The 27,050-nt window shown below is 36.9% G+C and overlaps 1 protein-coding gene across 6 annotated transcripts in view; it reads left to right on the forward strand.

Moving 5' to 3' along the window:
- CNKSR2 (connector enhancer of kinase suppressor of Ras 2) overlaps positions 1-27,050 on the forward strand; it is a 286,090-nt gene that overhangs the window by 183,484 nt on the left and 75,556 nt on the right. For 4 of the 6 annotated variants that reach the window (XM_086387243.1, XM_086387240.1, XM_086387245.1 and 1 more), the window contains 2 exons: positions 8,880-8,969; positions 10,563-10,777. In XM_086387243.1, the coding sequence (XP_086243369.1) occupies positions 8,880-8,969; positions 10,563-10,777 (305 nt within the window). The remainder of the gene's footprint in view (positions 1-8,879; positions 8,970-10,562; positions 10,778-27,050) is intronic. The other 2 variants (XM_086387241.1, XM_086387244.1) reach the window with 1 other exon arrangement.

The raw sequence follows: 27,050 nt of genomic DNA on the forward strand, positions 1-27,050 counted from the left end.
ACCTTGTACTTGAGAGTTACCCTCACTGTACTTTTGTTTCCTTATCTGTAAAATGGGATAGCAATACTACTCAAAGTATTTTGATGAGGATCAAATGAATTTTATGAGGATTAAATATATGCCAAGTACTTAGCACTGATTTTGCCTCATAGAAAGTACTCAAGTAATGGTGCATTAAATGGCATAGTAAATCACTGCTGCTCATAAATAAAAGTGTCTCAAAGATTGTGAAGTGCTGATGGATCAAATTAATACTTCCTCCTTTACTGTGGAGGGGATCAGTGACGAACTAAAGGAATGGAAGTATTCCCAATAACCAACCATTTAAATCATGCCTATGAAAAGAAATAGTTTGCTTGTTTTTTTCATTTGGTTTTGAAAAGTAAAAGGAAGAACATCAAATAGCTCATAACACTAGAAATCTCTGTGATACAAGTTTTCTTTTTAAGTTCTGTTACTGAAATCATCACTTCATATGTTAGGTATGTTTAAAACAATTTAGACTCCACATATTTTTAAAGTATAAGATTAGTCGCTTTTTAAAAAAGAATAGAGAAAATAATATGCTAAGTAAATTGAATAGCTGGAGACTTTCAAAAAAGTGAAATCTGGCAAGAGGAAACCAAGTAACAGATAATAGTAAGATTAAGGGGAAAAAAACTTTTAATAAAATTCTAGCATATTAATATATAGATAAAAAGGAAGAATTAGCAAACCAACAAAGTTGACGCAACTATTAGAGAAAAAGAAAAACATCTTTAAATGAATTAACAGAAAGATAGGAACTAAGTGAATTAGTGCTTCCCTTAAAGACAAAATGGGAAAGCCAAAAATAGAAATAAACCAACTCAGGAGATTTGTAACTGGGTCAGTATTGTCCCCTAGGGGACATTTGGCAATTTCTGGGAACCCTGGTAGTTGTCATAAATGGACGTGGAGGTGCTACAGGCATCCGGTGAGTTGAAGCCCAGGATGCTACTAAACATCATAAAATGTTGTTTTATGATGGGGGGAGGACACCCCTCCCCCCAACAATAAAGAATGATCCAGTCCAAAACATCATGAGTGCTACTGTTGAGATACCCTAGCTAAATTAAGAAGAATCGGTTGTCACAGAGTCAGATATTTACGACTCGAAAATCAAAGAACCATTGTATGACATAGGGCCAATTGCCTTTTTCTTTCATTCATACAATCTGGGAACTTACTGCTCTGAAATGATAAACCTACATTTACTCGCACTTAGCATATTCTCGGGAGAAGGCAATGGCACCCCACTCCAGTATTCTTGCCTGGAAAATCCCATGGACGGAGGAGCTTGGTGGGCTAAGAGTCAGACATGACTGAGCAACTTCACTTTCACTTTTCACTTTCATGCATTGGAGAAGGAAATGGCAACCCGCTCTAGTATTCTTGCTTGGAGAATCCCAGGGACGGGGGAGCCTGGTGGGCTACCGTCTATGGGATCGCACAGAGTCAGACACGACTGAAGCAACTTAGCAGCAGCAGCAGCAGCAGCAGCAGCAGCATATTCTCTGGGAAGAAATAATACAAGCTTGTGAGTGTCTGAGATGACTTACCCAGCTCTACAGTAGAAAACCTAATCATGGCATCCCTTGGAGCAGGAGGGAACTCACTGTCCCTAATTGAAATCAGAATGCATTTTCCCTCCATGGGAAAATGATGTACTGAATAGCAGCCAGGTGAAATTTAAATAGAGTGGTTGATGTCTGCTTTCAAATCACAATGTGGCTTAAATAATCCAGCATTTTCTTATGTGTGTTCTTCAGATCACTACTTCTGAAAGAGATTCTTTGTAAAAGAAAGAGATTATGTGGTTAATTAAGATTGGGAAGCTCTGCATATTTTATCCCCGTCTTGGAGATTATTACGTGTACATTAGCATACTAAAGGCTTTGAAAATCTTGGTTTCCCAAATGTATTTGTACATTGCATCTTCTTTGGTTTTGGTCACAAAATACCTCCCAATGTAACTGATGTTTGATGGCATATATTTTGACAAAAACTGATACAGACTTGCAGCTCCTCTTAAAGACCCATATACTAATGATAAAATTTAAGTTGCAAACTGCTAACTTAACAGAAATCCTCTATCCTTAACTTGAAGTCTGCCCCAGCAGACAGCTTGTTGAATGTCGTCTTCATTCTTATCATGCCGAAAAGCCATTCTCTAGAGTAAATCTTATTTGTGATGAAAGTCCAAACTAAAGTAATAAATACTAACTGGAATGATCAGTGCATGGCTCCTCATAGAATTACTTTTATCACAGCAAGACAATTTGCTGGAATCTTGGAAGAAATAGATCCCTGGGGATAGAAAATGTCAAGTGTGAGATCCAATCTTGTTAAAAGCAAAGACTAAAAATTATACACTGAATATCTTAATGACTGGAAACATTAAAGCAAATAATTAAAACAATAGACAGCCATTTAAAAGTATACATATGACAACCTAACATTACTTTATAAATGACACATCATGTCAAGCCAGTTTATTTTCCATCTTTGTTCAGGGATGGATAACAAACACAGTTACAGCTACAGTTTATGTTCCAATCCTCTACAAGTTCTTTACCTAGCCTTTAAGAACTTTTTGCAAGAGTTGCAAACTGGCTGGGAGTATAGTTGTTTAAAAAGCAGTAATCATACATGTCAGTGAATTATTTTTGAAGAAAAATGAATTGAATCTTTGTATAATGCAATGGTCTTCAACTCATCACTGAGGCAACTTAATATAATGAAGTTACAAAGTCTACGTTCACAGGCTGACTCCAACATTGATTATCAATGAAATCCTAAGAAATTAACTGGGGTGTGTGTCAAGTTTTAATATAATGAAGTTACAAAGTCTACGTTCACAGGCTGACTCCAACATTGATTATCAATGAAATCCTAAGAAATTAACTGGGGTGTGTGTCAAGTTTTTCATCTCTACTGTTTTAAAAAATATTTTGCTCTATTGTCATATTTAACTGGAAAATGGGATGTTTTTAACCAAATAATATTTACCCCACATCATCCTTCTTTCCCACAGCTGTATTGCTGAGCACAGCAGGAGGCAAAAGTATTTAGCATAGCTCATTGCTTTTTTACCCACCAGAGCCTTCAGAAGAGAACCCAGAACTGTTTTGCCACTTAGTATTTAAACCACTGAATTCTTCCCAGACCTCCCACATGCCTCTAATGTAGAGGAATAGTCTCTATGCACAGTGGCAACATTTCAGCTGAAATAGCCTGCCTTTCTGTACTCCAGTGTGTACAGCACATTTGCTTTCTTGGCAGAATGTAATTTGGTTCAAAATGTAATTCGCCTTGGAATCAAGTGTTCAAAATTCCCTATAATTTTTGATGCGGTTCAAAATTTTCTCCTTCAACAATTTTTATGTGACTCCCCATTTAAAGTCTAGATCACTTTTAGGGAGCAGTAAGAAAATTCACAAACAAGATATAGCTTATTCTTTGAAATTATATTTTGTTTTGCTTCTCTATTAATGCAACCAAAAAGATTTCAAGTTAATAATCATCAGGTTTGTATTTGATTTATATTGTTATAAGGTGTTAAATCCAGTACTTAAATAATCATCACATTGTGATGTTTACAAGCCAGTTTTTCTCCCAAACTCTTTTATCTAGAAGTGAACATTTTAAAATATGGCCCTAGAGATCAAAGTGCCCATTCTTACTTATTTTATTAGATCCAGATATGTTGCCTTTATCCTTTAAAAAGCACTGACTTTCCATTTAATTCAGTTTTACTCCTCTTTAAATGTGTGATTCTCTACCTTAAATAACCTCGGGATGTTTTCCTAGAAATGCAGTCAACCATCTGAAAGTAATTTTTCTGTCTGGTATGTGGGGAGTTTGATGGGTGTATGTGACATGCTTATAACTTAACATTCCTTACTATACTCATTTTCATCAAAATATTGGCTAAAATATTCAGAACAGATGTGTATTTGTGTGTGCGTGTATTTTTCTAGAGAAAGCTTCTTTTGTGAGCAATTAAAAGGTACATCAGACATAAAGAGAAATTTCTCTGCAGCCTTTTTTCCCCCAGTTCTTTGGCAACTGTAATAGAGAAGATTACTTCTCAGATGCTGTATATCATCCTGAAACGTAATGATTTTAGCATGTTGGGGCCAGAGTTTTAAAAATGTAGGGGAGGGATACGACTGAAAAAGGCAGCAATTCAGTAGTATTTCAACATGCACCATGGGTAGTTTAATATGGAGATGTTTCTAGATAAGAAATCAGGAGGCAGGATTTCTAGTTCTGCTTGATTAGCACACAGCTTTGTCAGGCTCAGTTTGTTAGAATAATGAAAGTGGTTGGTCAGAAAGGGAGGGAAAGTGAGGGGGAGGGGGAATGGAAAGCTGACAGGAAGAAAGGGAAAGGAAACTTTGAAAATAGAAACTAACTGTATAGCTTGGACCATTTTTAACTCCAACGTATGAGGAAGGTCCCCTATTTACTTTCTTAACAGGTCATCAGTTAACAAATATTGAGCTGTTAACTATGTTTAAGTCACTGTGGTAAATGATAGAGATACCATGGTGAACAACAGAGAAATTTCTGTTCCCTTGTGAAATTTACATTATAGAATGGTGACAGAATTCAAGCAACTAATTTAATAAATACTTACTTGACTATAAGTGACACACTATGAAAAAAATTATGAAAGAAAAACAAATACAGAGATACCCAACCTAGAACAAGTTCAACAAGAATATCCCTGAGGAAATGACATTTTTGCTGAGCTCTAAAGTATGCATTTGAGTTTAGTAAGAGAAGAGGGGACAAAAACCAGAGAAAGATAGTATCCTGGGTGCCAAGTGAAGAATGTATTTCAAGAAAAGAATAATCCTCTGTGTCAAATGTTGCAGATAAGAAAAGTCAAGGGTTCTGAGAATTGTCTTTTGGATTTAGCAACATGGAAGCACTAGTAACCTTGACAATAGTAGTTTTAGGGGAGTTAAGGGGCAAGATCTTAATTGGAGAAGATTCAAAGAAAAGAGGAAATTCTACATGTAAGTGAGATCATACAGCATTTGTGTTTTGTGCCTGGCTAATTTCATGTAGCATATGTCCTTCAGCTTCATCCATGCCATCATAGATGGCAAGATTTCCTTTTTATGGCAGAGTAATATTCCTGTGTGTGTGTGTGTGCTCATGCACCACGTTTTCTGTATTCATTCATCTATTGATGAACACTTGGATTGTTTACATATCTTAGCTATTGTGATCAGTGTTACAATGAATGTGAACTCTTGGAGATACTGATTTCATTTCCTTTCAAAATATGCCCAGAAGTAGGGTTGCTGGATCCTACAGAAGTTCTATTTGTAATTATTTGAAGAACCGCTGTGATGTTTTCCATTATATACACTTGAATTTTGCTAAGAGAGTAGATTAGATCTTAAGTGTTCTTACCACACAGTCGACACAGTCATACATGCACACACAGATAGTAACTGTATGAGGTGAAGGATATCATAACCTGCTTGCTGTAATCATTTCACAATGTGTTCGTGTGTATACATACAATCACATTTCACACCTCAAAAAGTCATTCTGTACAGCCTTAATGTGTAACATTTTAATTTGTCAATAATACTTCAATAAAGCTAGGGGAAAAAAGAGGAGAGAAATTGGAGACTGAAAATCAAAATGAGACTTCTAGGAGTTTTTCTGTAAAGGGGGCCAGAGAAAGGGGTAATGGGGTGGCTGTTAGCGAAGAGAGGTTTGTTTATTTTTTAAGACTGTAGACATTACAGCATGTTTGTATGCTAATGGGAATCACGGGTAGAAAAGGGAAATTGATGCTACAAGAGAAAGTAAGGTAGAATTGTTCAAGAGATGCCCTTGAGTGAGAAAAAAAGGAGTAGGATCCAGTGAACAGCCCAGTAATCTCCCTAATGTCTAGCATCCTTTCATTCAAGCGTTCAAAAGAAATTTAGTGAATACCCACACTGGGTCAGAATCCTTGCCAGGAACTTTCATAACAAAGATATATAAGACCCAGTTCCTGCCAAAAAGTAGGAAAAACCTATAAACAGAAAGATAGAATACAGTATAATTAAGGATCGTGTATACCAAGGAGCTAAGGGAGCCCAGTAGAGCAAGCAGTTAACTCTGCCACAGAGCACCATAGCATGTGTAATTGCATTGAAAATACTTTATTGGCTAAGGAAAAAGTCAGTTTATTTTCAGACAGTTCTGTACACTGCTATTAAAGCATAGTTTCATACTGAAATAGTATTTGATCATTGTAAGGCATTCCATCGTTGTCAATATTCTTTTTTTTTTAATAGATCACCAGTTTATTATAAAGCATATAACATGGGAATAGCTGGATGGGATAGATGCATAGTGAAAGACATGGGGCAAGAGCTTGGAGCTTCTGTGCCCTCCCTAGGGTGCCACTCTCCTGAACTCTCCTTCTGTTCATTGCCTGGGAACTCTTCAAACCCTGTCCTTTTGATTTGTATGGAGGTTTCATCGTGTAGACACAGTTGACTAAATAATTGATCCTTGGTAATTAAACTCATTCCCCAGCCCGCTCCAGTCTCTAGAGGCTGGGACTAGGACTGGAATTTCCAAGCCTCTAATCACATGGTTGATTCTTCGGGTAACCTGCCAGTAATTGGAATATTACCCCATGTCTTTGCTTCCAACAGTAGATCCCTGTCCTACTGTATCTCGCTGGTGCTACTCTTCTCCTGAATTGTCTATTTATTGTTTCTTTGCTTTTTTAGAATATTTCTTATCAATTTATACATGTCCCTTACAATATGCTGTTCAGTTTGGCTTGTTCTTGGACTTTCTAAAACTTCTATCTGCTGACACTCAGTGTTTTTAATTTAATTTAGTATATCTTTATTTTATTTTTTAATCATTTTTAAAATCGAAGTGTAATTTACAATGTTTTGTTAGGTTTAGGTGTACATCAAAGTGATTCATCTATATATATTATAGATTATTACAAGATATTGAATTATAGTTCCCAGTGCTAAATATTCTTTAAATTGTATTTTGTGTTCTGTTTGTGTTTAGTTGCAGCTAAATATAGTTCATATTTTTTAAAAAGCTACTTGCCATTAATTTCAGAATAAAATTCAAACAAAATCCAAAAGTATCTATCTTTGACCTCTTCTACATTTAGTATTCTACAGTAAGAAATACAGTGCACAATTGGCACCTCTATAGAGATCCTGGTTAAAATACTCCAGATGTGCAACAGATATGAAAAGCCAAGTAACAGAATAATTTAACTATGAGACAGTAGCAGAGAGATATTGCAAGGCTTATGATCGTGTGTCACCTACATCAGCTCACCCAGATTCTCTCTGTAAAATTACAGAGATCTACCCCATGAAAATTTGGAAACTGAAGTGATCATTTATGAAGTCATTTGCACACCTTGTAAGGAAGTCATTAAGTAAATACTTCATTTGTGGGTCATTAATAATTTTATCATGTCTAGTTCATCTCAAATTTCAAAGAGCTTAGTAAAATATACTGAATAAACTGTATTGGCAAAATGCCATTAAGTTGTCACATTTTCCCTTAACAACATAATGAGGAAGAAGTATCTTAATGGATTTTTTAACGAAATATGTGGAATGTCTGTAACAATTTGATTGTGAAATTTATCTAGCCAAGGGGGAGAGTGATGAGAACATATTGTGACCAAGAGGTGTTGAAAGGTGGGAAGATTGGTAGATTAAAGGAGGAATTGTTAGAGTGCTGTGGACGATATGCTAAAAATACAGGTTTTAGTTGAAAAGTGGGATACTGGGAAGAATTACTGCCTTTTCAGGTGACAAGATTAAGCATATGACCACTAGAATGGGTGGAGGAGAGAATCTCAAAAAACTGAGAGCCCAGAATATGAGTGGGTGAATATTGAAGTTACCAAAAGTTATTGCAGAAGTACGATTTGAATGCCTAGATTTGAGCCCTGGTAGTACACACTTACTGTGTGTTCTTGGGTAAATTGCATATGCTGTCCCAGACCCTTCATCTGGCAAAATGAGGGTAATGGTTTATTTCTTGTAATTTTGAGAATTAGGTGTTGTGCTAGGTGTCCTTTTTAAACTTGTGAGTGATTTTTCTTTTGGCTATTTTGTGCTTCATAAATTCTGAATTGATCAGAAATCAATTGATCATCCTCACCAAAAAGCTATCCTTAAAGTCTATGTCATGAGTTCTGCTTGCTAAAATAAAATGCTGTTTAGTAAGAACACAGACCCAGAGGAAAATGGGACAGACCAAAGCAGTGATTACTTGAATCTGGAAACTAGAGTTCATAATAGCAAAAGAGATGCTCAAGGGCAGACCCAGCTTTAGGCCGTAGAAAAGAATCTAGCCGCATTGCTGAAGCATGGTAGTATCTAAAAAGCAGATAGGAATTAGGAAGCAGTGAAGATGGGAAGTTAATACTGTGTTCCAACATTAAATACAAGGGGCTACTGTCTTGAAGATTGCCTATCAAGATAAAGATACTTGGACATTGAGGAATAAGACAGATCCAGTTATAGAAAATGAAGACACTAAAATAATGGTCCTCTTTGTAAAGGACCACATTCTTAAAGTCTAGGGCTCCTGAGAGAGCAAACCTAGGCTGTTCTGTATTACTTATAAAAAGTGCCTTAAGTTTGCATTATCACCTGGCCAATTGCCACAGGCAGTTTCACCTTCTGGCTCAAAACACACATATTTTTCATCTTCACAAATGCCAACCATAATGTTGCATATGAGTGAGTGTGTTTTGCAGACTGTAGCTAAAAGTCAGTTTAAGTTTGAGCATTCATGGGGAAGAAAAACAATGTGATGTGAATTTTGTTCTCTGTGTTTAGGCAAGCTACGACCTATATCTATGCCAGTGGAATATAATTGGGTGGGGGACTATGAAGATCCAAATAAGATGAAGAGAGATAGTAGAAGAGGTAAGTGTTCTAGAATTTCAGTGTAGGCTGGGTTGTTGAAACAAAAAGCAGATTTAAATGTTTTTTTACATAGGATGTTATGGCTTCAGTGAAAAACTATTCATTCTCTTATTGATTTTTATGATATATCCAAACCGACTCAGACCAACCTTTAACTGTCTTGATCGATTATTAAATAAATATCTTCTCCGAATGCCTCCTAAGGGATTTAGGGTAGATAAGTACAGTGTAAAAAATTAATATCTGTTATTTGAAATTTAATACTTGGAAAACAAGGTCAGAAGTGTGAAACTGCATAAAATAATTAAATTCAATGAATAGGAAGTGTTTGTGATCAGTCCCCATTGGTCCGCAATGCCACCCTCACTATTTTTGTATTAATATAACCTTAAAATGAGTTTTGAAGTACATGGGTAAAAGCTAGTAGAAACTGGGCCAGTGTCTCTAAAAGAAAACCATATAAAAATGGAAGAAAAAAAAACCTGCTTTGCTTTTTTCTCTCCTGTTTGCTGTTCAGGGTTATCTTCTTACTTGGGGGTGGGCTACACTTGAAGTATCTACTAAAAGTAAGTTTTTATGTTCACTTATTCCTGCTATTGAGGTGAGCAGTAAAGAAGGCAACGGGAAATTTCACTACTAAATGGGATTGAACCAAGTGTGGATGGATATGGTGGGCCCAGTGGGTCATGCTGCTACTTCCATTTTCTGAAATAAGATCCGTGAAGTTATAGATGAAAAACAAAAAGAAACAAAGCAAAAAAAAAAAAACTCTTCATAGAACATGACTTCACAAAGCTTCCTTTAAAACATGTTTAACCCATTTGCCTGTTATTTCTAGCCTGTGTGCAAAATTTATTTCATTAATGCACAGATCCACAGACCACACAGAAATAAGCAAGCATGAATATCTGCTTCATTAGTCTTAACACTTGTTTTATGGAGCGAGCATTTCTGAAAATGTTGGTAAATATAGGAGCATTGAGATTACTTTACATCTATGTATTCACTCCATTTTCCAAACTTCAGTTTCTAACCTCTTCTGTTTTATAGAGTTAATCAAGAAAAATATTTTAGGAAAGAAACACTTGTATGCCTTTTCTGAGTCACCCTTTTGGGACTTGATATGATAGTAACATCTTGGGGAATAAAGTCTTTATGAAGTAGAGTTCTGGCTATCGATTTAAGCATAAATTTTTTGGACTAAGTTTCCTCACTATTGGTCCATAATGTGGGCTTTTAACTTCTCCAAGGATGCTCCCTAGGATGTTTGTTGTCAGATTTTAGCAGAATCTCCTTGCGAGAACTTGTTAAAAATTTTATGAGCCACACATCTGAAACTTATGATTCAGGTTCTGCAGGTAATTCTGATATGGTTGGTTCAGAGCTAAACTTGGAGAAATACTCTATAGGGTATCAACTTCCTGTTGTCCTGTGATCCCAAATAATTAAGATTCTCCATATTTTTACTACAAAGGTGTTTCATAAAGGAAATCAAGTTACATTTCTGAAATGAAATCTAATAGTACACTTTAAGGATGGTAAGTTTGGAATATTTGCATATCTACATTGGTGTATTTATCTTTTTTTATTTAGAAAACTCTCTACTCCGATACATGAGCAATGAAAAAATTGCTCAAGAAGAATACATGTTTCAGAGAAACAGCAAAAAAGACACAGGGAAGAAGTCTAAAAAGAAGGGTGATAAGAGTAGTAGCCCGACTCACTATTCGTTGCTACCTAGTTTGCAAATGGATGCACTGAGACAAGACATCATGGGCACACCTGTGCCAGAAGCCACACTGTACCATGTAAGTACACTTTTAAAGACTCTGTGATGACAGTTTTATTGGCAGACTGGCAATTGACTCTTTTTGGTAAATTCCAGATTATTTATTTTTATCCTCTTGTCAGATTTTCACAAAAAATCCTAAATTTAGATTTTATACCCTGAAAAAACATTTTTAAAAAATTGATGACTTATTGATTTGTCCCTCAATTCATATATTCAGTGAGTGCATATGTTGTAGCAGCTTATATTTTTAAGGATATAACTTCATAACTTCCTATGCACAGAACTGATGGAGAATAATAATTAATTAGCTGATCAGTTATTATTGTGATAATATACAGTAAATGAATAGCTGTAAAGTTCAACATTAAAAATAGGATTTTTAATATATTTATGATTTCATTTAAAAATGAACATCTGTTGTACAGTAGACTTGGACCATGATTCTTGAAGTAAAGATGTGAAAAGACATAGATAGCACCCCATTATATGGAAAGAAAGACACACCAAGAGTTCTAATACAATTTGTAGTAAGGCAGTGTAAGAGTGTAGGAGAAGAAGGGCCTTTACTTGGGGAGTGAGAAGAGGCTTCAGAATGAGGAGCATATGGGTAAAGAGTGAAAGATGAGCAGCAGTATTTTTGTGGTGAGACATATGAAGGTGTGCTACCAATGTGTGTGAACGGTATGTTCCAGCAATTTTATGTGGCTCGGAGTTACCGGTTCACTAAAAATTGAGGGAAAGCATGTGAGAAAGGGCAGTAGATGGGCCCCTAGAGAGCTAAGTGGGGAATTGTATGATAAAATACTTAGGCTTTTTGCTGCAGTAATGAAGAGCTAGTGAAGAATTTCGTCCTGGGGACTTGCATGATGAGATTGGCCTATAGGATCTCTCTAGTGCTGAGAGCATCCATCAAGAGATGTGAGGCCAAAGGCAGGGCCATTAAGCTCAGACCAGATGGATGATGAGAGATTAGGACAATGGTAGCGTGGAGGCTGATAATCTTACTGACCCAAACATTCAATTCACAAAATCGACCCATTTTATGACATTTTGGTTAGAAGGAAGTTTATTGTGCTTCTTGTTAGAAGACCATGAAAAACATGGCTACAGGTTTTTAAGTAATTTGAGCAACAGTGCTTCATGTTCACAGCATCAAAAAAAATTGATGTTACTGTTGTGGAAGATAGACCATCTAGATGTACAAGATGTGAAAGATTTAACAACTTAAATTTGAGTTGCTTTCCTGAGTATATCTTTTAAATATCTTATTACTTGTTATTCTCTCCTAAAACTGAAGTGTAGGAAAATATTTTCATTTATTTGGGTTGATGTAGGAGTGCAGTTCTCTATGGCAATTGTTCTCTATTGTCTCTTGTCCCCAGTTATATACCCCTGGCATCTTCCTCCACAAGAATAGTGCCCTTATCAAAACCTGCTACTCTGAATAACTGAGTAATCAGGTTATTATTTTTTCCACAAACATTTGAAGTTGTTCTGAAATCAATACTCAGAACTGTGTGACAGGAGACACTTTTGTTCTTACTTGTCAGAAATGCTCTCTTAACACTCAGCTCCTTCTAGAATCTGGCATTCCAGTCAGAAGTAATAGCCTGAACAAAGATCGAAACATAAGAGACAGCTGGCCTATTCGAGAGGGGAGTTGGTAGTGAGAGATGAGGCTAGAGAGGGAAGAAGAGGCCACTTCACCCAGAGCTTGTTAACTATTAAAGGGTTTGGATTTATCCTAAGAGGAATGGTAAGCAATTGAAGGTTCATTCAAACACTCAGCCTGTGCCATCCTGTCATGCACACTGGGACAGGAATATACTGTGTGAGGAAGGAAAAATAGCTGTGAGTCTTATGGATTTTGACTAAATAAATTATGGAAGATAGCAAAAGGTAAAACTGGTATATTGTTAGCACCTTTCTGAAAGGCATTGTTTAGGTGGCACAGTGGTAAAGAATCTACCTGTCAATGCAAGAGATACAAGAGATGCAGATTCGATCCCTGGGTCAGGAAGATCCCGTGGAGGAGGAAATGGCAACCCACTCCAGTCTTCTTGCCTGGGGAATCCCATGGACAGAGGAGCCTGGTAGGCTACGGTCCATAGGGTCGCAAAGAGTTGGACACGACTAAGCGATTGAGCATGAGCACATGAAGAACCTGGTCTAGTAACTTCATTTCTAGAAATTTATTCCAAGAAAAAGGGAAGAGCCTACTTTTGCCTCCTATTTTTATTCTATATCCTGAGTTTGTAACATGATATTTCCCAGATAGATATTTATCCCAGCTAATTTTTGACAGAGAGACAGTACAGGGTAAAGAATATTGTTAATCATGGAGGAAATCCTCCCATGTAACACTGACCCACTAATTTCAGAGTGAAAGGCTGAACAGTTTCTAACTCTGGTCTCTTGTTTTTAAAAAAGCTAAATAATTGTTAATCCCAAAGAGTATGTTAAATGCCTATGACCGGTGTTCAGAAAGAAAGAACATTTATTGATGAGTTGTTTATTAGACTTAAGTTCCTTTGAGGACCTTAGTTGATTAATTTAGGACTTTTGCAGTTATCAAGGGAGTTTCCACATTTACATATTTTTAAACCTCACTGGTGTTGGAGAAGACTCTTGAGAGTCCCTTGGACTGCAAGGAGATCCAACCAGTCCATTCTGAAGGAGATCAGCCCTGGGATTTCTTTGGAAGGAATGATGCTAAAGCTGAAACTCCAGTACTTTGGCCACCTCATGCAAAGAGTTGACTCATTGGAAAAGACTCTGATGCTGGGAGGGATTGGGGGCAGGAGGAGAAGGGGACGACAGAGGATAAGATGGCTGGATGGCATCACTGACTCGATGGACGTGAGTCTGAGTGAACTCCGGGAGTTAGTGATGGACAGGGAGGCCTGGTGTGCTGCGATTCATGGGGTCTCAAAGAGTCGGACACGACTGAGCGACTGATCTGATCTGATCTGACAACTGTATTTGCAAATGACAGCTCGAAATGGTTAATTGATTAACCCAAAGCCATGTTGCAAAAAAGTGCAAGAGTAAGGACTAGGATCCAAACCACTAGGGATCTTTCCACACTCTGCCTTGGTCCTCCGTAGGTATTGCATACACATAGGAATTTGAGCTTTAATAACTAATGAGTGAGTTTTGGAAAGGTTTTACTTAAAGAACTGTGTGTGCTCATATGCTGATATTAGTAGCATTTTTAGTAACGGGATTGATTTCTACCCAGGTTTCTCTTTTGCTCTTTGTTACTATTTTTTATTAAGTTCAAAAAAACATACAGAGCCGCTGCTGTTATAAAACTCAAGCAGTTATTCAGCGTTATCTATTACAAAGACTACAGGGTATTATAGTTAAATTGCCTGGATTTGGGAGGCAAAATAACATATACGTAAATGATTGCTTTTTACATTTCACAGAATTTTTTGGGTTTTTTTTTAGTCTGTATATATGTACTTATTTAAAATAAAAGGACGTTTCCTTATGTTAATTTTTTTAAACACAAGATCAGTATCAATATATAATTCACTTACCTTCATAATGAACCATTATCTTCATTCTTACCAATTATTCCTTTGGATGATACAGCTCTTTTTAATGAAATAGAACTTAAGTGGAAGAGGACTATAAAGATAGAATACGGAGTTTCGTAGGCTGCTGTCTCTGCTATAATACTAGTTCTATGTGGTCTGAGTTGAAATTTAGAGAAAAATTTAGTTGAATTTTGTAGCAGGATCATATCAGCAATAAATACCCTTAAAAAATTTACTAAAGCTGTGTGTGTTGGGGGGCGGGGTGTAGGGTGTTTCTTTTTAAGCTCCTAGATTAAAATCCTCATTACTGTATTCTGGAAATTAGCCTAATAAAAATACACAAAGCCAGGCAAATACAGTTTGACTTCAGTGTGACTCATTCCTCTTAGCAATTATAGCAGAAATGTTTATATAATAGTAAAGACAATTTAGAAGTTTATGGTATTGGAAAATACATAATTTTATTTTTATTAATTCCATGTTTGTTATTCTAGTTTATGTATTTTTCTTAAACTTATCTGAAAGGAAATCATTCTCTTTGCCTTAACTACCCTAATCATCCACCAGTCTTTGCCACCTCTTTCATTTTTGGCATATTCTTTGTCCATGGGGTCTCAAAGAGTCGGACACAACTAAGCAACTAACACTTTCTCTTTCCCTCTACTGAGAATGCTTCTATTCGGTCTTTACCTCTGGCTGGCTCCTATCTAAAGCTGAGATTGCAGAGAGATTTTTATCTGATCCCTACTCCCTAAATTAAATCAGTTTCTCCTATTATAGTCTCTTAGTACCCTATATAACTTCTTGGAAAACTTTATGGTTCATTTGCATGATTATCAGCTTAGTGTCTTTCTTCACTATACATGGTAGGGAGAGCATGTCCAAGTCCATGGCAGGAAAGGATAGTTTCTCCATTTTGTTCAGCACTATATTTTAGTACCTAGTCTAGGTCTAGTACCTTATAAGTGCTCAGTAAAACTGTGATGAGTAAATGAATGAACGAGTGAGTGAATGTGACAGGAACTTTAATGCCTTTCTCAGTATCTCTCAATTGCAAAACAGTCTGCAGTCCTCAGTCTGCAAAAACAGCCACCTCCACGTCCTTGGCTAGTCCCGTCCAGCACAAGCAGGCCTTCAGTTGGGGTGTATTCATAGTGGGAATCACCAGGAACTTATTACCATAGGTTCAGTGTCCCATATGCCTGGGCAGAGATGTAGGACTCTGAATGTCTTCTGTCATGTTTGTCTAGTCCACATGACTAAATTCTACTTTGTTTTATCAATTACCATTTTACTCCAAAGACTGGGACTCTGCCCTTATCGGCACCTCCTCCAAGAAGGATTTGGCTGGTTTACCAGTACAGGCAACAGACCATGTGGAGCCTAACTCTTACCATCCATCCACCTATAAGAGTATTGGAAGCACCTAGAAATTTATACTCACCACATTGGGCTCCCTGTCAAAGCAGGTCCCAGTTTGCACCTTTTATGGGACCGATTTACAGCACTGCCCTGCTCCACAGGTGCCACCAGGGTAACCCCCTCAGCCTAGCCTTGCCTCTTCCACTCCAACTAGTTTTTGCTCTCTTCTTATCCCTGACCTCTCATTATAGAGGTCACAGTATGGCTGTCTGCTAAGCATGTGATGGTATTTTTCAAAAGAGTATAACGTTAGTTTGCCTACTCACTGATCCTCTGCCTGAAAATGTGGGAGTTGTTAGCTGTGGAAACCCTCTTCTGACCTGCTAGCCCATGAAGGAAGGGCAGACAGCAGTATCTGGTGTGTGTGTATGTGTACGTGTGTGTGTGTGAAATCCAGATGTAGTGGTAAAGGCTTTAGATAAGGAATGATTAGATTCAGAGCTTTTTTAAATCCTTAATATGATATACATATGACATCTTAACTCTCACATTAAAGCTGATGAAGTAAATCCATAAACAAAGTGATAGTTTGTTTTAAATCTACACACTGAGATGCCAGAAAAGTAAAATCTGATAATGGATCTAGACAACCTGCAAGTGTACTTTCATAAACTGAATAATGTGATTTTAGGTGACTTAAAACAGACTTTGAGTAGGTGTTAAAAAGTCTGGATGATTCGTTTCCTAACAGTCCAACATTTGTGTGGCTTGTCTTAGCTATTTAGGGTATAACTGCAAACATTCAGTTACTGTTTTACTTATGATAAGTCCTTTTAGCTATTTCCATCAAACTGTGGCAGGATTTTTGGTTGAGCTTCTGGGGGAAGGTGGTGGAAATCTGTTAAAAGACATCTTTTTTTTTTTTTAATTTAGCAATTAAATAAACATTATGAAACAGACACTATTCTAAGTAATTTGTAATATTTAACTCAATACTCATAAAAAAACTTAGAAGGAAGGTGCTAGTATTATCCCCATTTTATAGATTAGGAAGCTGGGGCACATTGGATTAATAAGTAAAATGGTAGAGCTGGGATTTGAACATTGGTAGAATGGGCAGGACTACCACCAACAGTAAATGTGTTCAATTCTATGCTGTTATTTCATGTAAATGGAAGATTTCTTGATTTAATATTTACTCCCATTACCACCTTACCCCACTTGCTCACGTTTAGACTTTTTTCTGCAGACACACACTAATGAGAAAGTAAGGGGAAAATATTTTTCTTTGAAATATTTAAATCTCAAAGGCTTTTATTTGTTTATTTGAAAATTAAATATGTAGAAGTATTTATCCTTGTCCCAACTGTTTCAAATTGCCCCTCTAAAACAACATAATTTAGCAGAGACTCAACAGCAATTCTAGTGTGCCAAACTATCTTTAAGGCACAATAAGTATTGTGGAATATATATAAGTAATAATACTGTCACTGCTGTTACTAATAATAGCTAACATTTACCTATTGCTTACTAAGTTCCTATGCTAAGTACTTATATACTCATTGAACTTATATCTCATTGAATCCTCAAATTGACCTTCTGAGGTTGCTACTCAGAAGTTCTTCCATTCTTCAGTTGTGAAGAACTGAAACACAGAGTTTACCTTGCCCATGGTCATACGGGCAGAAAGTAGCAGACTTGAAATGTAAGTACAAGCAGTCTGGCTCCAAAACTCACATTTTTAGATGAATAAAGCCATATCTGCTCATAAGGATTTTACCATCTGTTAGAGAAGCCAGAGCTAGTATTATCACAAAGATGAAAAATATGCTGTATTGTCAGCCTATAAACATTTATAATTTGCCTGCAGTTATAAAGGTTGGTTTGTCTAGTATAGGCCTGACTTAGCTGCATTGTTTCAGGATCAATGTAATTAAAATAAGAGAGCAGTTATTTTCAGTGGCTAAATAACCATCTCTGAGCTAACAGTTTATAACAACCACTTTCTCCACACTTTGACTTTACTCACCTAGATGACAGCCGTGGTACAGTGTGATGTGAATCTTCTCCTCACCAGGGTGCGTGCAGATGTGTTAGATATCCATTCTAAATGTGATTCTATTCATATCATATGTATTTCCTGGTTCCCATGGATGACTTCATTATTTCTAGAGTGTTAATGCCAAATTCATGGTAGCGCTGGCAAAGCCCTACATGGGAACAGCCTGGACTGCGACAAGTGTTTCCCACTGGAACACTTCACTAGAGCAGTCATTCTCAAATTTAGTAAATGGCTCTTAGTAACTGAGGCTTGATGTAGAAATGATAGACCTTCCTTTGATTCTTACAGGCAAATACCACATAATTTCAGAGACTTTAATTTTCCCTCGTGATTATATATTGCTTCCTAGTAACTTACTAAATGACTTTAAAAGGTTATACATTGAATAGCCATAAAATGATGCATTAGTAGAGTTCACTGAATATTACAATTCACTATTTTTCCTAAAAGCCTGATATTCATGCAACCAACAATGCAGTTTTGCTCTTCTCATACAAACCCAAGTGTAGGTAGTTCAGGTTCCCACAGCTTTCAGGAGGAATACTATGTTGGTACCTCATCAGATTTTAAGTTACCTATAGTTTTCAGTTGCCTTTTTATTATAAATTATTGTTAGACTATTGATTTTAGTTTGCTTTAGGTCGCTTGCTTTACCTTCTGTGTGTGTGTGTTAGTCACTCAGTTGTGGGTTGCATGGGCAACCCCATAGACTGTAGCCTGCCAGGCTCCTCTGTGCATGAAATTCTCCAGGCAAGAATACTGGAGTGGGTAGCCATTCCCTTCTCCAGGGGATCTTCCTAACCCAGGGATCGAACCCAAGTCTCCTGCAGTGCAGGTGGATTCTTTCTCATCTGAGCCACCAGGGAAGCCCAGGCTTTACCTTCTAGCATGTTGTAATTCATATTACCCATAATTTTTTTTAATGGTACATCACTTCATGGGAAATAGATGGGGAAACAGTGTCAGACTTTATTTTTTGGGGCTCCAAAATCACTGCAGATGGTGACTGCAGCCATGAAATTAAAAGATGCTTACTCCTTAGAAGGAAAGTTATGACCAACCTAGATAGCATATTCAAAAGCAGAGACATTACTTTGCCAACAAAGGTCCATCTAGTCAAGGCTATGGTTTTTCCTGTGGTCATATGTGGATGAGAGAGTTGGACTGTGAAGAAAGCTAAGTGTCGAAAAATTGATGCTTTTGAACTGTGGTGTTGGAGGAGACTCTTGAGAGTCCCTTGGACTGCAAGGAGATCCAACCAGTCCATTCTGAAGGAGATCAGCCCTGGGATTTCTTTGGAAGGAATGATGCTAAAGCTGAAACTCCAGTACTTTGGCCACCTCATGCGAAGAGTTGACTCATTGGAAAAGACTCTGATGCTGGGAGGGATTGGGGGCAGGAGGAGAAGGGGACGACAGAGGACGAGATGGCTGGATGGCATCACTGACTTGATGGAGGTGAGTCTGAGTGAACTCCGGGAGTTTGTGATGGACAGGGAGGCCTGGCGTGCTGCGATTCATGGGGTCGCAAAGAGTCGGACATGACTGAGCGACTGAACTGAACTGAACTATGAATTATCCACACCCTACAGTACTTTTACAGTCATATTCTATTAGTATAACCTAATTAATTTCCCACTAGAAACTGGGGACAAATGGATCACAGGATCTGCTGGCCTAAAATAGAGTCACAGTCAAAAACTGCTGAAACCCACTGTCTTAAATACAGTTATGTGGTTTTTAAGAAGTTGAAGAAATGAAATCTTGACTTTTCTTGTCTGTAAATATTAAACCATTTTATAGAATGCAAATCCATAAAGAAGTCTAGGAGGAAAATACACTTGTGTTTCCTGACCAATTTGTACTAGTAGTTATTTTTGTGAAGACCATTTGAAAAAAATCATGCTCCTTCTCTACCACAACAGGCCTCGAAAGTGTCTCTTCACTAAGAAGACAGAAAAATCTTAAATGTATGTGCATCAAGCAACAGAGATTCAAAATACTAGAAGCAAAGTCCAACAGAACTGAAAAAGAGAAATTGACAAATCTATAACCATAGTTGAAATCTTCAGCACCCCTCTCAGTAATTTATAGCACCACTAAACAAAAATTCTGCAAAAGTACAGAGTGCTGAATGACTATCCACCCACCAATGGTCTCCCCAAAATAGCAGAATACATATTCTTTTCAAGTATGAGTGGGACAGTCATCAGGATAGACCATACCTTGGGTCATAAGATAAACTTTAATTATAAAAGAACTGTGATCATACAATGTATGTTATCTAACCACAATGGAATCACACTGGAAATTAACAACAATTAACAAGTAAGTCTCCAACCTCTCGGAAATTAAGGAACACCTTTTTGAATAATAAATCCATAGATAAAAGAGGAAATCTCAAGGAAAATTGAATGAAGATGTAAACACAACGTATGTTTAGGGGAAAATTATAGCAATAAATGCTTATATCAGAAAAGGGGAGTGGATTCCCTGGAGATCTAGTGGTTAGGACTAAGCACTTCCACTACTGGGAAGCAGGTTCAATCCCTGGTCATGGAACTAAGATCTCACAAGCTGCACATCAAGGTCGAAACAATGAATGAAAGAAAAGGAGAAAGTTGTCAAATCTAAAAACTAAGCTCCCACCTCAAGAAATTAGAAAAAGAATAACAAGAAATAAGCAGGCATAAGGAAGACAATAGAGAGAAGAAATGAAATTTGAAAACAGAAAAAAAGCCATAATAGAGAAAATCAAATTAAAAGCTTTATTTAAAAATATTTTAAAAGAAAAGCTCTTTTTAGAAAATCAAAAAAGAAATTGATAAAGTGTCTAGCGAGACTGACAAAGGGCAAAAGGAGAGAAGACTCAAGTTATCAGTGTCAAGAATGAAAGAGGAGTTATCACTACAAACCTCATAGACATTTAAAGAATAATAAGGAAATGCTATGAACAACTCTGCACTGAAGTTTAACAGTTTAGATGAAATGAACCAAATCCTCAAAGCCCACTAGCTACATAACTCTCCCAAGATGAAGTAGATGATCTGAACAGTCATAACTATTAAAGGAAATTAATCATTAAAAGACTTCCAAAAAATAACGACAGAAATACTGAACAAAAGGGCTAAACATATTGCACTTTTATATTGCTGAAGTGCAAGAGTAATCCATTTTGCTTTTACTATTATGTTCTGTGGTGCCTTTAAAGTGCTGGAAGCCTTTAAAATATTTGATGTATAGGGCTTGTGACTTAGTGGAATTCCTAGGAAACTGATTAAATTCATAAATTTTATTAATGGTGAAAATATTGTTTAAACATTTGGAAAAAATTTTTATTTTATAAATGTTTTAAGTTTAATCAGTTATGCAAACAAACAAAAAAGATTCACTAATACGCCCTCACGCTTTAGAGAGGTTTCTGCTTACACTGTATAAAACAAATTATTTAAAGTCAGCCCCATCAGTTTCATGTTTGAACCAAACAAGGTCCGGTCCTCATTCTGCTAGTTCTTGGCTAGATAATGGCTGCCAGGAAGCAAAACACAAAATCTGGCTTAATTAGCAAGGCATCATGCAGAACAGGACACAGAAGAATTGGATTAGGAATTTATTAATTTTAAATTTATTAAATTTAAATCTTACTATGAATTCCTTGTTGCCTTTTAAAAATAAAATAAAACATAAATTCTGATGAGAGCCCCTTCACTTGGTTGCTGTGGTCAATAATTACAGACTGTTTGGATACATACCTGTTTTTATCAGAGAGGTTAAAGAACCCCATTCTTTTTTATATTGTAGGCCTATCTCTCCCAGCTTCATAGCCTGAGAAAATTTCCTCAAGTTTTGTTAGCAATAGACATTTTTTGCTCCCATTATCACATTACCCATATTACCTCACCACCATAACTCATTTAATCAAGCATTTCAAGTTTAATGAAACTCCAGGTAAAATCATTTTACCCCTAGAACTATTTAAAGCCTCTTCTGATTAAAGGACCATAACTGATAATGAAATGATTTTCTTCACTCAACTTGTAAAATACATTACTTCCTTGATGATTTCAGCACCCTCCAACTCTACAAAATTGTAGACCTAATCATTTGCTGTATATACCAAAATCTCATCCAAAGATTTCTCTTAATAGACTGCATATCTGAATCTCTTGGCCCAAGTCTTATGTGAGAATGAAGTTTAAGGCCCAGTTATTGACTGCTGTTACGTTCTAGTTTCTTGAGGATAGCTTCTAAGAACAGTGTTAAATTGTTTGCACCCTTCACATATTCATCTTTGGCTTTTGGCTCAGACAGCAACTGGCAGCAGGCCAGAGTGCATGAGCTCAACCTGGAGTCTTGGTTCTAAATGATATTGTTAAATCTGTTTCTTAGCATCTCTACAGGTATCAGGTTAAGCCAAAACAGTATCCTAATAGACTTGAACCCAAAACAATCTGCAGTGTTGAGAAATGGATCCGTATTTCAATTCCTATTCTTTCTATGCAAATAATTTTAGATTATAACTAGATGCAAACTTTCCTGAAATCTCAAATAGGAGAATAAGTTACCTTCTCGTGTTTTCTTTTATTATCATAAATTCAAAGTGGCCTCAAGGACAACCAGTTTCAAGTGAAAGGGCCCAACATTAAAGATTCAGATAGCTAAGAATAATGCTCTATTTAATAGAACATGAGCTGTTTGAACTTAGACATTTCTGAACCTCATTTTCTCATCAGAATAGAGAGGCTAATAATACTTAATTTGCTCAGCTATTACAGAAGTAAATCATATACTGTATATAAAGTTTATTCCACTGTGCTGGGCAGATAGTGACTATTCTTAACACCATATAGAAAGGAAATGGGTTCATTTACATGGAAGGGGATTGCTTCCTGATGAACAAATCAGAAAGGCTTCTAGGACCAGAACATCTGTCTTCATTGGGCATTTTAATGAATGTATCAGTTAGGGTTCAGTCGGGGAGCCAGAAGCACGAAGTGGCATGGAATAAAGGACTAGATCTTACTCAATCAAGGAGCTGAGGTGAAGACACCTCAGCAGAGCCAGTGGTCATGAAGAAAATCTGGATGTAAAGCCAGGGAGAGCAAGATGAAGTAGAATTCATCAGCACAAACTGGAAGCCTGTCTCCAACTTCATCAACGAAGCTGATGCCCTCTGCCATGGAGATTCACAGGCTCCTGGTCCAGGATTTAGAGGACCTGAAGGAGTTGCTGGCCTGGCTACTGACCCAAACCAACAAGAGTGGCATATGTGTGCACGGTGGTAGTGACTGGCGCCCTACACTGACCTCCAGAGCAAGGCTGCTGCCTCATTTTATTCTCCAAAACTCCCACAGATTTACATTGATTGACCCTAACTAACACCATACAGGAAGAGGTATTCTGAGATACATAGTTCCACCTTTCCCCAGTTGACATAGCTCTTCTCAGTTTGTTGATAACCACCACACTGAGTTTTCCTTTTCTGTTGTCACCATAGGTACATACTAGGTAAAACCTGCTTTGAAAATTCTAGAGACAGTGTGTGTATCACTGTAAAGTGAAAAATTCTAAACGACCATAAATTTGGAGTGGATGCAAGGTGTAGCCTACTTATTTAACTTCCCAGAGCATATAGGAAACTATAACTTCAAATTGTCTTTCATCCATCTTCAGTGAAAACAGTGACTGCTGTAAGTAACAATTAGGATAAAATGCCTGATTTACTTAAAGAGGTTTCTACTTAATAAAACACATAAGGCAACTCTTTAAAGAATTTCTTTGTATAATCTGTTTTAGGAAGAGTACCAGAAAGCCATGTCCCTCTACCATGTTATTTTAGTCACTTGTTGAATCTTCTTCACTTAATTGCATTTTCCATTATGTCCTCCATTTTTATCAGATGCCTGGTGTAAGAAAGAAGCATATGAAGTTCACTTCTTTGTTTGCTAGTAAAATATTTTTGAGGGTATTATATTCTTCCTTTGTGTCTCTCTCGTATATATTTTATAATTGGATAAGGACTTTGACTCCCTGTAATTAAAAAACATATAAAGTGTCTGATACAGTATCTGGCACTTGGATAGTGCACATATATTCTTAGCGTCCTTCCTCTAACCATACTACCAAATGTCCTCAGCAGTGGGCTGAGAACAAGCCAAACCCTAATCTTGGTGCATTTGAGGCAACGAGTTCTGGAAAAGTGGCAGCAAACATCAGGCCCTGCAGAAATCTAATTTTTCATATCTGAGCTTGCATAAATTGCTTTCTTTCTCTTACTCAGTTTTCTCATTTACAAAATGAGCATAGCACTGGAAAGAGGACTATGGAAAATGCCATCTAAATTGACAGCATAATGATGATTTGATTCCTGTTGCAAACATAATTTTTTTTAAAATATCCCCATCGAGCTCTTTTTTCCTTTCTGTTAGATAAAACCAGTTTTACTTTTTCAGTCTTAAAATCATGTCCTAGTAGGTGGTTGTGTATAGAAAAGAAGGCAGTGTGTGATTTATCTTATTTTACTATAAAATAATTTGTGTATAGGAACTTTTGAAACTTTCTAAACTTAACTTTTATTTTTATCCAGTATTACCTTTGAGAGATTTTCTGGTAAAGAAAAACAATCTCTGGATCAAGAAGACTGCAACTAAACTAACAGATATAGAAACATTTTGAGTGAGTGTCTTTGAGGGCTCGTCTATTCTCTAAGCAAAAATCCCAGAATAAGAGCCTGATATAAACATCCTCATACCCATAAAGGTATTTAGATAAAAGCTAGAATTCTTGGAACAAATTACACTGACATGGCAAGCATCCCATGGTGAGAAAATATGTACAATTTATCAGAGCAACAAAACTAAAAATAAAGGTAACCCCAAACCATTTAGTTTCAGATTCTTGTGGCTCAGCTGGTAGAGACTCTGTCTGCAATGCAGGAGACCTAGGTTTGATCCCTGGGTTGGGAAGATCCCCTGGCGAAGGGAAAGGCTACCCACTCCAATATTCTGGCCTGGAGAATTCCATGGACTGTATAGTCCATGGGGTCACAAAGAGTCAGACATGACTGAGTGACTTTCACTTTCACTTTCATTAAATCAATAACCAGAAATTTTCCCAATATTTATGATTGTCATAAAATTGCTGACAAAATATGCCATATCCATTTATTTGAGAGTTTTAACTTTTTGTACATTCTTCATTAGAGGTGATTCATTTGTATTATTTTTCTCTCTTTTCTTTTGCAGATAGTTTATTTTTATGTCATTGAATAGCCTTCCAAAGGCAAATCTGGTTCTCTCAATTTTTTCTGATCATAAACATTTCTTTGCCACAAAATATGGGCAAGCCTATCCTGATCTCTCTGACACATAAATGTCGACAGTTTGTCAAACAGAAGATTCAGGAGCAGGCACTGTCCTAGTTCTGCTTTTCACCTATTCAAAGTTTCTGCCTCTGTCCCATGTTGTACACATTAATCAAACACCCCACAATAGCTATATCTAAAATGGCTGGAAATAAATGATTTTCATACATGGTGCAACTTAAGCATAAACCAAGTACCTTTCAGTGAATAATCTAGCATTGTGTTCAAATTAACACTGATTACAGGTATATGTAATTAATTCCTGACACATCAATAATTGGATGTGCATTGGTAACTAGCCATTTTCTCCCTTCATTTGTAAGTCAGAATCATGTACAGTTAGTGCTTATAAGATATCCTAAAAGCATCTGGTCCAGCTCTCTGATCCTGCCGATGAAGAAATTGAGATGAAGATTACTTTCAGTGACTTATCCACAGCCATAGAGCTGGAATATGGAGAACTAGAAGTCAGGTCTCTTGATCTCTACTATGGTATTGTTCTCCTGGTGCTGTGCATTCCATTCTTGCTGAGACAGCACCCTTCAAAGTATATCACTCCAGCTGGTGTGTTGAGAATAGGCTGCAGGGGCTTTGTGTAGTATGGAACCATGAAAACAAGACAGTCTAGTCAGTTGACTAGGATTTAGTCAATTCAGGTGAGAGATGATAGGGGCTTAGCCCTGGGTGCTAATTGGAAGAAGTGAGAAGGCCTTGGACTCTGGATATGAGTGGACTGGATATGCTGACAGATTGCATATGAGATGTCATAACTCATACCCTCACTTTCCACACACATAGGTAGTATTTGATTCATGCTTTCAATAGAAGATTATATGTCAGGTCCAGTGTTAGGAGTTGAGTAGAGAGTGGCAAGCTAAGCAGATGGTTTCTGCCTTTGTAGAAACTAATGCAGTAGTTAAAAACTGCATTTTGAGAAATTGAACCAAGTAATTTTAAGGCATAATAATCAGCAATGTATCAAGTGAAAAATTGCATAACACAATGAATCAGCTCCAAGAGATTTCTCCTGTGTAAAGAATTTAGTGGAGAGGCAGGCTTGCCTTATTTGGATCACTGATTTCCTCATCAGTATTGACATAGGGTTTTTTAATTGCATTGAATTCAGTTAACACTGTTAATATGTTTGGAATAAAATATGAATGCAGTCTCATCCTTGTATAACTTGGCTGAGACTTATTACCTTTCTGTACCTTATTTTCTATCTCATTTGCAAAATTAAAATGTTAACATGAGCCTTCCTCTCATGAAAATATGATTAATGGTTACCTCCCCCAAACAGCTGCAAATCTTTTTTTAAAATCCCACAGAGCAGTATAACTTGCTAATTCAAAGAAAATCGACAAAAGCATGAGAATCAGAGATTGGTAGGATGTTAGATTGGTAAGATTGCTAAGACTAGTAAAGTCTTAGACTGGTAAGATTGGTAAATTTAGAGATGAGCTTCTCTGGTGGCTCAGACAGTAAAGAATCTGCCTGCAATGCGAGAGACCTGGGTTCTATCTCTGGGTTGGGAAGATCCCCTGGAGAAGGGCATGGCAACCCACTCCAGTATTCTTGCCTGGAGAATACCATGGACAGAGGAGCCTGGCAGGCTACAGTCCGTTGGATCGCAAAGAATCGGACACAACAGAGCTACTAAGCTACACAAGGTGTTACCTGTTTAAATTATCTCCATGAATATAAAAGTATAATCCTAGTATCTTTCTGTTTTACAGAACCTTTCCACATAACAATGCACTTATATCACATGTTATGGGAGGTTTTCATAAATGGATATCTTTGTGTCAGATACAGAAAGCAGTTCTTTTCTCTAAAATGGTTACCATGACTACACAATACTTGCCTGAGAGGCGATATTGCATGGAGTGGTTAGAACGGGTTTGTGAATAGGTAGACCTGGGTTTGAATTTTGACTCTGCCACTACCTGTGTGCTCCT

The sequence above is a fragment of the Bos grunniens genome, chromosome X (assembly GCF_055505025.1).
Source record: "Bos grunniens cultivar Pamir isolate PY7600 chromosome X, Bosgru_T2T1.0, whole genome shotgun sequence".
Lineage (NCBI taxonomy): Eukaryota > Metazoa > Chordata > Mammalia > Artiodactyla > Bovidae > Bos > Bos grunniens.